At 33.2% G+C, this 13,621-nt stretch overlaps 2 protein-coding genes across 3 annotated transcripts; both read left to right on the forward strand.

The window, feature by feature from the left end:
- The first annotated feature begins 281 nt into the window (after nucleotides 1-281).
- Nucleotides 282-3,035, forward strand: LOC108199640 (putative glucose-6-phosphate 1-epimerase). Of its 2 annotated transcripts, XM_017367553.2 has the most exons (8): nucleotides 289-667; nucleotides 942-1,016; nucleotides 1,404-1,460; nucleotides 1,543-1,706; nucleotides 1,782-1,916; nucleotides 2,073-2,175; nucleotides 2,347-2,446; nucleotides 2,546-3,035. In XM_017367553.2, exons 1-8 carry the CDS (start codon nucleotides 557-559, stop codon nucleotides 2,713-2,715), a joined length of 915 nt encoding a protein of 304 aa, XP_017223042.1. In that variant the 5' UTR covers nucleotides 289-556; the 3' UTR covers nucleotides 2,716-3,035. The 2 variants fall into 2 exon arrangements, with proteins under 2 accessions (XP_063938573.1, XP_017223042.1); XM_064082503.1 differs by lacking the exon at nucleotides 1,782-1,916 and having other exon boundaries at nucleotides 282-667.
- A 1,912-nt stretch (nucleotides 3,036-4,947) lies between these two features.
- LOC108199639 (probable inactive receptor kinase At4g23740) lies at nucleotides 4,948-8,909 on the forward strand. The gene is made up of 2 exons (XM_017367552.2): nucleotides 4,948-6,595; nucleotides 7,960-8,909. Exons 1-2 carry the CDS (start codon nucleotides 5,356-5,358, stop codon nucleotides 8,622-8,624), a joined length of 1,905 nt encoding a protein of 634 aa, XP_017223041.1. The 5' UTR covers nucleotides 4,948-5,355; the 3' UTR covers nucleotides 8,625-8,909.
- The last annotated feature ends 4,712 nt before the right edge of the window (nucleotides 8,910-13,621 follow it).

Below are 13,621 nucleotides of genomic sequence, written 5' to 3' on the forward strand. Positions count from 1 at the left end.
TTATGCATTACTATATTAGCCATTAGAATTTTTCGTGAACATCTATTCAGCCATTAGCTATTTGGGTCTGTATGCATGGACTGTTTTAAGCTTTTTTCGTGAACCTGCGATTTGTATATTAATTTGTTTTTTGATCTTTTGTGATTGTATCTTCTGGTCTTGCTTTTGAACTCTACTTTGTTGGTTTTTGTGAAGCAGGATTATTGGTCATCTGGGTTGTCTTCAGACAATTCGCAATTTATAAATATATATACTTGGGCTTACAGAATTACCTGCCACTTGTGTCACTGCTTTCTGCAACTAGATTATAGTCTTTGAGATACAGCCTAAATTTTGTTAGGTAATTAACTGTGTTAGCAGGTGGCTGGTGAATCTAGTGGAGAAAATTTCTAAGGTTGTTAAAATAGTGGTTGGAATATAGGTCTGCATTCACGAGGATATTGGCTTGTCACAAGATTTCCATTACCTTAAATGTGACAATTTTTGGTTGGTTGCATGACCTTGCTGGTATATTTGTACCTATCGGGATGGTCTTTTCCTTAGTATTTGCGGTGAAATGAATCAATCTGCAGCAGCTTGGGATCGAGGAACAGCAGTTGCAGTTTCAAAGGATAAGAATGGGACTGACCAGGTGTTACTTCAAACCAATAGAGGCGCATCAGCACAGGTAATATCTCTTAAACTTCTAAAGCAGGGCACAGAGAGCGTAAAATGTATGCCTTGAGGACTCTCTAGTCTAAATTAAAATTTTCGTATCTGAAACTTTACTGGACTGTTGTCTGTCAACCAGAATACTCAATTAAGTAGTATAACTGAATGTCATGCTACATTTTTAAATTTTAATCTCAAATGTTGGAACAAGCTGTAAGAAACTGTACTTCTGATTCTTGCAATAATCAATAACTGAGATGATTTAAAATGGCTGTGATTCATTTATTCAGGTTAGTTTACATGGAGGACAGGTTCTTTCCTGGAAGAATGAACGGGGAGAAGAATTATTATTCACTAGTAGCAAGGTGCATTCCCCTTAGATTCTTGACCTCGCTTTTGACAATTTCTTCGATACTACTTCTAGTAATTGCGCTTGAATTGCTTTGTCCGTAATACTCTAAATTCAAGCAATGTCGAAGGAAATCTTCACAGAAAACACAATAGTATCATTTCAAGTATATCAAGAATATGAGATGTTAGACTAATTTTCAAAATAAGTATATGAGGGGTTCTAAGAGTTAGATAAAACATTTTTGATCCTGGGGATTTGATATGGACATCATGAGTTACCAAGTCAAGCTCTGAAATCAATCAAGATTTGTATCCACATCTCATGTTTGCCACTATTTTGACATGTCCAAGAAAGTTATTTTGAAGTCCGTTTTCATTTTATTAGCTTTCTGATTGATTAGGCAATCTTCAAGCCACCAACTGCTGTAAGAGGAGGAATACCAATTTGTTTCCCTCAGGTACCTTAATGCAGTACTGAAGTAAAAGGACTGTTTGTTTGACATGGTTTTCTGATAAGTTTATTTTCTTGATTTCCTGAAGTTTGGTAACCGTGGCGCCCTTGAGCAAAATGGGTTTGCAAGGAACAAAATTTGGGTCTTTGATGAAAGCCCTCCTCCACTGCAGCCCAGCGACTCAAATGGAAAGGCATACGTCGACTTGCTATTTAAACCATCTGAAGAAGATCTGAAGGCCTGGCCTCACAGGTATGATCATGCGTAGAGGTTTTTAAACTTTTATTTGAACAAATATTTTGTAACATCACTATCTACATTATCTAGTTTTGAATTCCGTCTGAGAGTGTCTCTGGCTTATGATGGGGGTCTCTCCTTGATATCGCGCATCAGAAATATCAATAGCAAGCCATTCAGTTTCTCATTCTCATATCGCACATACTTCTCCGTATCTGATATCAGGTATTATTTGATCAGTTCCACTGTCACTAAACCAGTGCCAGGTTATTAATTCTGCCATGTTGCAAGAAATGTGGTCGTCAACTCACAAGTTATCCTCATGTTTAGGATTTAGCCTTTTCGATTGCAGTATCTTACATATCAAAATTATATTGGCAGTGAAGTGAGAGTAGAGGGCGTGGAGACTCTGGACTATCTTGACAATCTATGTAATAAAGAGCGCTTCACAGAGCAAGGAGATGCTCTAACATTTGAATCAGAGGTGTGCCAACAGTTGATAAGCAATTAACTAGTAATTCACGGGCTAGATAGGCAATTTGACAGACTATATAGTACACCTTTTAAATCAATTTTATAGCTAATGCATGCAATTCTAATATCAGTCCTGGAAACTTGGCTGAGACCTTAAAATATGGTATGCTTGTAAGTGTAGGTGGATCGTGTTTATCTTAGTTCTGGAAGTGTTATAGCCGTTTTTGATCATGAGAAGAAACGAACATTTGTGATCAGAAAAGAGGGACTACCAGATGTTGGTAAGTATTCATTCAGATGCTACTAAAGACTTGGTAAAATTGCATGCACACACTGGCAGAACAACTACAACCTTCTTAACTGTGATCACAATCATACAGTGGTCTGGAACCCGTGGGAGAAAAAGGCGAAAGCCATAGTAGATCTAGGAGACGAAGAGTACAAGCAAATGCTCTGCGTCGATGGGGCAGCAGTTGAGAAGCCGATAGCTCTGAGGCCAGGCGAGGAGTGGACAGGCCGGTTGGAGCTGTCTGTCATGCCTTCAATATAATAACTCCAGTGACAGCAGTTGAGAGGCCAATGGCTCTGAGGCCAGGCGAGGAGTGGACAGGCCGGTTGGAGCTGTCTGTCATGCCTTCAATATAGTAACTCCAGCGACTTCAGTCGCAATATATAACCTCATGGTCTCTATCAATAATCAATGACCATGATTATAGAAGTTTAAGGTACAGGAATAAGGAGAGGCACAGTGCAGTGCAGTCAGTGTTTCTTATTGCAGTCAATTGCAGAACTCCATCTCAAAAAAAGTGTAGAGAAGGTAAAGCCAAAAATTTATCAGAGCCAGGCCGCTGCGCCACTCTTATTCATTGATTATATTTGCCTTTTTTATTGGATTTTCTAGCATATGCCCCTAACAACCACTTTTAAGTTAAAAGGTGGATTTCTATTGGCTCCAATTTCATTAACAATGATGACCCTGCTTGCACAAAAATCTCCACCAATCAATATATTTCACCTGAATAAAAATTCATCAGAGGTTCTGTTATATCAAGTCATTTAAATAAACAGTGTAATTTTAGGAAAGCATATCATGAGAGGGGTAAAAAGAATTCCACTTAAACTTATTGTCGCATATGCTGCAATGTGAAACTTTTTTTTCTTTTTTTTTTTTGACAGATGCTGCAGTGAAACTAATAACAATTATTCACTAACATTATATCTTATGATTAGATGCTATAATAATTAAAGCACACATACTTTGTATTGGATTCTTTTGGCTAGTAAAGCATTGGCTTACATTGAGTTCTCTATGGAGTTGATTACCCTCATTCATTATATCCAAATATAGGTCACAAGTGTCTACACCTATTTGCTTTTAGACATTTCTTAAGTCTCAATATTTATTTAGACAAATAAATAGTTCTGCACATATTATAATTTTAAAGGACATAAAAAACTAATTAGTTATAAACTACAAATATTTACTTTTTTTCCTTTAGCCAATACAAAAACTGAAATTATTTACTTTGGATTTACTTCTGCAGCTGATAAAACTTGTCCATCACTATTTTGTCAATAATCAAGTACCTGGTAATGTAGGGCAGGGTAATTTATATACTCCCAAATTTTGATAATTGACTACAAGTTAAAGAGGAAAGGGAAAAGTCATAAGAAGTCAACATATTGCTGTTAAAAGTGAAAGTGTAAAACTGCAGAAATATGCAGACAACTCAAATCACAAAGATCATCATCAAACTCACTATGTTTTCATGGTAGTATCAATTATCAAAGGCAAATCTAAAACAACAAAAATAGTAGGAATTGCAAGCAGTGGTGGTGGGACTACTAAGCCACTGCATATTCATAAACTGATGAAGTATCAAGTGAAAAGTGTTCCTGCCCTTTTATCATATTAGGGTGGTGGGACTAACAAAGCACTGCAAATATTAGTGTTGAAGTTCTAGAACTATTCATCACATGTGTTACTTGTATTGTCAAGGTGATAGTTAAGGGGTAATGTTCGGGACATCAAAATTTGTCTTCAAATTCTTTTCTCAAATGACGTAACAATAGCAGACACAGGACGGAATTTGGTTGAGTGGTTTATGTGCAAGATTTGGGGAAAAAAATTGAGAATAAAATTTGGGATACTTAACATTTTCCTACTTAAGAACATGTATATGCCTCCTTTCAATAATTTTAGTAATCTGAAATTAATTCGAACAATCAGATCTAAAATTACCTTATTCTAAAAATCTTTCTAAAAGTTTTTTGGAAAAGGAAATTATTTTGACACACATAAATATAAATATTGTAAATTGGAGATGAACAGTATTGATTATTTAGCAGTATTTACATGCATAATTATAATTTACACATATGTATTGTTTTGGGTTTTAAGAATCTTCGATTCGGTTGATTAATCTCGATACCTGTCTAATTTAAATTTAAAATTTAATTAATTATAATAAGTTTTCTTAAATAAAAAGTTATACAATATATAAAATTAATATTTTAAATGTCATTATAATATTATAATATATTTAATTTTTAACCTAATTAATCATACTATTGATTGTTACGCTTATAGTTGCCTCACTTAAATGGCAATAAAGAATAACACCACAAAGACCATAAATGCAGAGGCCCCTACCACAGCACCACCCTACTTACCCCCATTTATCACAACATTTTTAAGAAACAAAAACCTAAGCCTGTCATTTTTCCACTCTTCTAACAAACATCTTCACTCCATTTCTTTCAACTTCCCAAGAAACACTTTGTAAGAACTGAGGCATATGTTATTTATTGTCTACCCCAATACTCTTTCTTCATTTTCTCTCTGGGAATGTTAAAAACTTCACCTTTCTTGGTTTTGAAACTCACCCACAAAAAGTAAAAGAGCAAACAACAAAAAGAAAAGCTTGGATCTTTAGTTTATTCCAAGTCTTCTTGCTCTCTCTTTTGACTAAAGTACCTACTGGGCTGCTGTATTTTCAATAAAAATCTCAACTTTACTTTTTCTAGACAAGTTTCTTGAAATTTGGCTCCATTCTCATTAGCCCTTTTACATATACTATGTGTAGTGTGTATTTATAGAAGCTGAGCTACCATCTTGAAAAAGCAGAGATCTATGGGGATTTGTAGTGTTTAAGTTGATAACTAAATCTTGATTCAAGATTTTCAAAAGATGGGAGCTTTTTACATTTATGGTTATATATTCTTGGTGGGTTTTTTGAGCTTTCAAGGAAATGCTGCTAGCTTTCTTGATGCTGACAAGCTAGCATTGCTTGATTTTGTAAGCAATTTCCCTCATTCCAGGTCTTTAAACTGGAATGTATCCACTCCAGTTTGTAACAACTGGACTGGTGTCACTTGTAGTCAAGATGGGTCAAGAGTTACAGCAATAAGATTGCCTGGAGTTGGATTTACTGGGCCCATTCCGGAGAATACTCTAAGCAGGCTGTCAGCATTGCAGATCTTGAGTCTTAGATCCAATGGTATATCTGGGCCTTTCCCTTATGATTTATTGAATTTGAAGAATTTGAGTTATCTTTATCTTCAATTTAATAGCTTTTCGGGTCCTTTGCCAGTTAATTTCTCGAATTGGAAGAATCTTACTAGTGTTAATTTGTCAAACAATGCCTTTAATGGGAGTATTCCTGTGTCTATTTCGAATTTGACACATCTTTCTGCTTTGAATCTTGCCAACAATTCACTTTCTGGTGAGATACCTGAGTTAGAGTTGAGTAATTTGCAAATTTTGGACTTGTCAAATAATAAGCTCACTGGCAATGTACCTAAATCACTTCAAAGGTTTCCGAAATCAAGGTTTGTTGGTAATGATCTTTCGTTGTCATATACTCATGTAAGTGGAATTCCGGATGTAAATCCACCTTTGAAACCAGTTCCGAAACCTAAGGGTGACGGGAAACTAAGTGAAAGAGCGTTGCTTGGAATTATAATTGCTGGTAGCCTTCTTGGGGTCATTGCATTTGCCTTCCTTTTGATTGTTTGTTGCTTAAAAAGAAAAAGAAGTACTGATTTGTCGGGGAAACTGGAGAAAGGGGGACTGTCACCAGAGAAAGCAATTTCAAGAAGTCAAGATGCAAACAATAAGTTGGTTTTCTTTGAAGGGTGTAGCTACATATTTGATTTGGAAGATTTGTTGAGAGCTTCTGCAGAGGTACTTGGAAAGGGAACATTTGGTATGGCTTATAAGGCGATATTAGAGGATGGAACTTCAGTAGTGGTGAAGAGGTTGAAGGAAGTTGGTGCCGGGAAACGGGAATTCGAACAGCAAATGGAAATGGTAGGGAGTATCAAACATGAAAATGTGATTGAGCTGAGGGCATACTACTACTCCAAGGATGAGAAACTTATTGTGTGCGATTACTACAGTCAGGGAAGTGTTGCTGCAATGTTGCATGGTATGTTTTTTCTTCCACGTTTATGCTTATGTTATTGTTAACTATTAGATCTGCTGCTGTTCAGTCACGATGTACATCTTGTGTCCATCATTCTTGTTGAATTTGATTATTGAAAACCATGAGTAGTTAATTGTGAAATGTGAATTGGAAATAGACCAAATGCACTGGAATTTTGCAAGCAAATGTATTAGAACTTGGAATGATCTTTCTATTAAGCCATTAAAGCCATCATCTCTTCAGAATTACTTTTCAAAGAATTAACTTTTGTGTCGGTCCAGATGTGCACCAAAATTTCAAGTGCGCTGCTCCAGATCCTTATCCTTTTTTATTTACTTAGTTGTTGACAGGAGTGAGTTGGCATGGAATCTTATTCTCTCTACCCCTTTGGAAGTACCTAACTTCTTGTTGCTTCCAATTTATCCTCTTCTCCTTGTTTTGTATGTCCAGCAAGATTAATATAGGAGTCTCATGGTACCTTCTGCTCCAGTTATCCGATCATTGACAAACATAATTGACCATCAAATGTGAGATACAATAAGAAAACTAAAAATATAAATGATGCAGACATGCTATATAATCATTATTTATGTAGGGTATTCATGTTCTAGTGATTGAGACACCAAGTCTTTGAATGTACCCAAGTTTGCAGATTCAGTCAGTCACAATTGTTTATTATTGTGTGGACCAATTTATGTTGGCCTCTCTTTTTCCTATATTTGAAATTGGTTTTAGGAGGCTGATCCACTGATCATAATTGACCTGTTTACAGTACTCATCTTTTCCTAATTACACTTCTTGTCCCAAGCTCTACAGAAACCTGTTGACTCTAGCTATCGTTCTCAGCTATACCTAACTGTATAACTAAAGCATGCGGCCACTGATACACTGTTATCTAACCTCTTAAAATCATATTATTTTCTACAGCCATCTTATGCTTGTTTGTAGATATTGCTTGTCAAAGTAATTATATTTTATTTAGTTTGATCATTTTGATTTTTGTGGCGTGTGCAATTTTTTTTAATATATTAAGATGCATTAGGTATCAGCTAAAATATTATATGTTTTCTTATATAAAAATTCTACTTGTGATCTGTAATAGTGAATAATAATATTTCATAAAGCGATGCCTATTTGGATGGTCTTCTTGTTTTTAGCTATATTTATTTAGCTTTAGGTTAACTGGGTGTATTGTTGAAGTTCATCTTTTTGGGAAATGCTTTTCAAAAAAAAACCCACTGAATTTTTATGATCAAAAGATGAAAAAGTCAGTTTGATTATTTACTGCTGGGGCAGAAATAGAATAATCCATAACATCTATTCAAGCTATTAACTTACTAGAACATTGATCCTCTTAAATTTTTCAGGTAAAAGAGGAGAGGAGAGGACTCCTTTAAGTTGGGAATCCCGACTAAGGATAGCCATAGGGGCAGCACGAGGTATAGCAAAAGTCCACGAGGAAAACGGGGGAAAGCTTGTCCATGGAAACATAAAATCATCAAACATCTTTCTAAATCCTCAACAATATGGTTGTGTATCAGATCTTGGTTTGTCAACAATCATGAGTCAATTACCTCCACTCATCGCTCGTGCTGCTGGCTACCGGGCCCCTGAGGTCTCAGATACACGCAAAGCCACGCAACCATCAGATGTCTATAGCTTTGGTGTTGTATTACTGGAGCTCCTCACTGCTAAATCCCCTGTCCATACTACGGGAGGGGATGAGCTTGTACATCTGGTCCGATGGGTGCATTCGGTGGTAAGAGAAGAGTGGACTGCTGAAGTGTTTGATCTAGAGCTAATGAAGTACCCAGGTATAGAAGAAGAGATGGTGGAGCTTTTACAAATAGCGATGGCATGTGTGGTTAGAATGCCAGACCAGCGCCCAAAAATGGCGGATGTAGTAAAAATGATTGAAAATGTAAGGCGGCCGATTGATTTTGACAACCGCCCATCTTCCGAAGCTAAATCAGAAACTTCAACTCCCCTACCGCCATCACTTCCACAGTCCGAACTGCAAGTCCCAGAATGATCAACTGTTCTATCACTTTTCTTTTTGTCTAGCATGTTTGTGTTGCCTTAACATTAAAATACACCTCTAAATTGTAACTGCCTCTATTCACAAACTTTGTGAACTCAAAACTTCTTGCATGTATTCTGCAACCTGAGCCACATCAAGGCCGAGTCAGGTTATGTTATTTTCAGTATTTGTGTAAGTTATCATTTATTAATGATTAATTTGTAGTCAAATGTACTCTGTAGTTTCTGGTCATCAAAGTTCAATTTATTCTATTGAATTTCTTCAAGGCTTCAATAATTATTTTGCAGCACATGTGCTCATATGCTCTAGAGGATTAAAAGACAGATATGAAGCACATTGGTGAATTATTAACCTCTGAGCCATACATGTACAAGTCTATCTGTTTGAATATAAATAATTGAGTAGTATCTAAATGCAGCATAGAAAACATTTTGTAAATCAACACCTAGCACCTTTGGAAGATACTAAGCATTCTCTTTATTATTAAAATATAATGATGTTAAAAGTCGAGGATGTGCACACAATGTGGTCATGTGTGATGCAGTGGAAAGTAGAGACACCATTTGCTCACAATATGAGTAATCTTCATAATCAATCATGGGACAGGTGGATAAGGGGGTGAGGGGCGGTCTGGACGGTTTGAAAGGTCTAAACCAAATCAAACCGAAATAATCGGTTTTTCAAAATCTCAATCCAAAACCAAACCATTATGTTTAAAATTCAAACCAAACCGATCCGTTTAAAACGGTTCGGGTTCGGTTTGGTTTCGGTTTAAACCGTTTTTTAAATGTAAAACAAAGTTAGCGACAAAATTAAATTTTAACTTGAAAAATAAGAAATGAAAAATTCAATTTATATTTTCTTTTTAATCATATTGAAAGAGGATACAATAATATATTAGCTTGATAAATAAAAGAGACGGAATAAAATAAAAAAAAATGTGATTTCGTATACTTTTATAAATATATAAATAAAAAGAATGGAAACATAATGCATACATCAAAATTAATATCATAAAATAGAATAAATAACTTTTTTAAAGAAAATCTTTACTAGGATACCTTTTATATGTTTAAGATTTTACATTTTTTTGTATATTATAATTTTATTTTTAGTAATACATTATTAGTACATGTATATTAATGTTTAAATTTACACGTTCGGTTCGGTTCGGATTTATCGGTCGGTTTGGAGGTAAAAACCGAAACCAAACCGAAATAATTCGGTTTTTAAAATTTGAAACCATAACCAAACCAAACCAAACCGTTAAATTTGGTTTGGAAGGATTGGATCGGCCGGTTTCGGTCGGTTTGGAGAATTTTTGCTCACCCCTAGGTGGATGTATTGACACATTAATGCACATCTTGATGAAAATTATTTCTCATTTGTGTCAATCTGCTTAAATTTTAAATTATATTTATATAATTTGGAAATATATTAATATTATCTTAAAATAAATTAAAATTATTGTTGTATTGTTAAACATCGTTTTTATATAGTATAGTATATATAGAATATTCAAATTGTTGTTAAACGTTAAATGTTCTAAATCGTAATTGTAAAAGTTTTGATGTTGACAGCGTACTAACTAGAATTTTGTTGGTAAATGTTTCAGGTATGGATAATTTTGATGATTTTTGTGATATGTTACCGGGTCCGAATAGGAGGAACATTACTTGTGATAATCGTTATCATGTTAGCCCTTGGATGAGGACCAAGTGAGTACAGGACAGCCTTGAGGGATATAAAGTTGTAAGTATTCGCTCTTTTCTACACTTGTATTTCAATTTTCAATTCACATCATGTCATTATACTTTGTGCTAAATATATATACTGTTTCGTGTTTGATTTGTTGTTGTAGATCGTAGATGGTAGCTGGCCTTAATATGATAAAGCAGCTGGATGGTGCCGAGTTTACTTGGCGTCATCATGTAGTGACTAAGGGGCGTTTGAGTTAGTTTAAAATAAGTGACTTCTAGCTTAAATCAAAAAAATGGAGCACAAGTGAGAAGTAAATAATTTAATAAAATGTTTGGAAAGAAGCAGAAGCTGTGAGACAAAAGTTAGCATTTTCAGCTTCTTAAAGTGCTTCTATTTTTTTACACAAACGGGTCAAAAAGAAGCAGAACCCAGAAGCTTCTTCATCCCAAACACGCCCTAAATTTATCTTAATTTCATGAACTACTCCCTCCGTACCAAAATACATGTCACATTTGACTTTTAACTAGTGAAATTGACTATAGTTTGATGGCAATTTATATGTGTTAGGGGTCGTTTGGTTCATGGGTATGTGGAATCAGGTACGGGGTTTGTTCATTCCAAACCCATACCTGGTGTTTGGTTGGAGAAAATAAAATCTAAACACATACCTTAAACCCCCAAGCATGAGTTTTTGATACCTAGGTGGGGAGGTGGGTATGAGATGGGGGTATGGGACTGCATTCATTTTTGATTTTTTTTTGTCACTATTTATGTAATCGAATATTAATGTTTTATACAAAATTAAATCAATGATGCAAAAATATATAACAATAATAATTTTATTAATATTTTCAATTAATATAAATTAATAACTTATTTTTTGCAAAAATTGTATCTATTGATTCCACCACTCAACCAAACACATGATATCAAATATGATATCTCAAACCCATACCAGCTTAACCCGATTCCTCATTCCAACCTGATACCACTCTTCAAACCAAACGATCCCTTATATAATTAAAAAAATATATCTAGTTTATTTTAAGATAGAACTTTTTATGTTTAAAAATAATAAATAAATAATTTTTATGTATAGTTAAAGATGAGTCAATTTGAATAGTTAAAAATCAATTGATATGTGTATCTTGGGACGAAGAAAGTAGTTTTTATGTGGCAGTAGTTGAAGCAGTTGTAGTACTTGAGGGGTCGTTTGGTTTGAATGATTTCGTTTATGCAATGTAGTTGATTCGGTTGATAAATTTAGTTTATAACGTTTGGTTTATACAACACATGATATATGATATACAATATAATTAATTATGTTTCCAAACATCTCAAAAGAGTACTTGAAATAAAATTTGAAAATTTTAAGTTATTGATTTTTAATTTTAATTAACTTAAACCCCGTGCAATGTACGGACGGTTATAATATTTATTATTTTATCGTATATATTTCAGATTTAACTAATTTTATTGAAAGTAATATTATGATAGAATAATGTGATTAAATAAAACTTTTATTTAACAGCTGAATAAATTCTTAATAGTTAAATGCATCAAATAGCTAATTTAAAATTAAGTCACATATATATTTTAATAAGAATGTTAAAATATATTATATTATTATATGTTATAATTTAAGAAGACACATAAACCGAGATATAAACAACCCAATCAACATTTTAATATTTGGTTATCAATAATATAGAACAAATCCTTAAAAATAGAACCATAGATGTATAAAACATGTTATAAGCTAAAGGGAAGCGTACGAATCCATAATACCATTTTCAAAATAAGTTACAATTTTCAAAAAAAAAATAATCAAAAATAAAAAAATATGTTACAATATCTTATAAATCAAAGAGGTCCATAGATATCAAACTCGACTGACCAATTAATTTTTCATATTTCTATTTTAATAGTACAATAATATATTGTATAGTCTAAATTTGTAATATTACTTTTAAATTTAGATCAGTAATATATTTTGATTGACAAATATCACCATTTATTTAATAATTATGTTATATTTTTATATATATGTCGCCCATATTAATTGTAGAAGATCGGTTTTTTCAGTCAGTAAATCTTAAAAAAGATAATATGTTTTAGTTAAAAAGGTAATATATATTGCTTGATGTTATTTTAGAAAATTGAGTTTTTTTAGTTAGAAAATATAAAAAAGATAATATATCCTACTCCCTCCGTGCCATATTTTTTTTCCTGTTTCTCTCTGACACGTTTGCCAACATACACTTTTAATTGTTAATATCTTTAATTTTATATAAGTATGAAATATAAAAAATTCACCGTATTAAAGTACTCATGAATACGAATCCAACAAGATCACTCACCACTATATTTAGTCTTACAAATTATACATAAATTAGCAATTCATCTCTTGTTATGAACAGTCCCGACATCTCAAACAAGAAAAGAAAAAAGAAACGGAGGGAGTAGTATAAAAGAATAATTAGTTATATAGATTGGCCTGTATTTCAGTTTAAAGTTAAAAAGAATAATTAGTTATGTAGATAGGCATGTATTCGGCCCAATTATCGACCTACCAAACTTCTTTCGATTTTAATAGTATAGTGAATTTTAGAAAAAATAACGTATTGTAGTTAAAAAGGTAATAACTATATTGTTCGATGTTATTTAATTTAGAAGATAGAGTTTTCTTAGTTAGAAATTTTTTAAAAGAAACATATCTTAGTTAAAACGAATAATTAGTTACATAAATAGGCCTTATTTCAGCCCAAAATTTTAAAAAAATAATTATTTGCATAGATAAGCCGTATTTCGACCCATATATCGACCGATCAAATTTTGAATGTTTCGGTTTTAATAGTATAATATAGATTTCGGCCGAAAGTTAAAAAGAACAATTAGTTATATAGATAAGCTCATACTTCGGCTCAAATATCGACCGACCAAACTTTTAATTTTTCGGTTTTAATAGTATAGTATAGTATAGATAGATATGTATTTTACTTGTAAAATTTTAAATAATAACAAGGAAGCCAACTAATTGTCATTTATTTTAATTTTGACTAGCTTACTGTCAATATTTTAACACTAAAAATGTTTAAAATTATTTTTATTTGTTAGAAACTAGTATTGCCTTTTGGATTGTATTGTTGAGATCATTACTCATTTTTTAAATTCTTTGTTCTAAAATCGAGTTTTTTTTCGAGTAATCCGAGTTTTACCCAAGTTTAACTTGAGTAAAAAACTGATTTATGGCCGAGTATACCAAATCGGATCGGAACTAGGGCCAG

This window comes from Daucus carota, chromosome 8 (genome assembly GCF_001625215.2).
Source record: "Daucus carota subsp. sativus chromosome 8, DH1 v3.0, whole genome shotgun sequence".
Lineage (NCBI taxonomy): Eukaryota > Viridiplantae > Streptophyta > Magnoliopsida > Apiales > Apiaceae > Daucus > Daucus carota.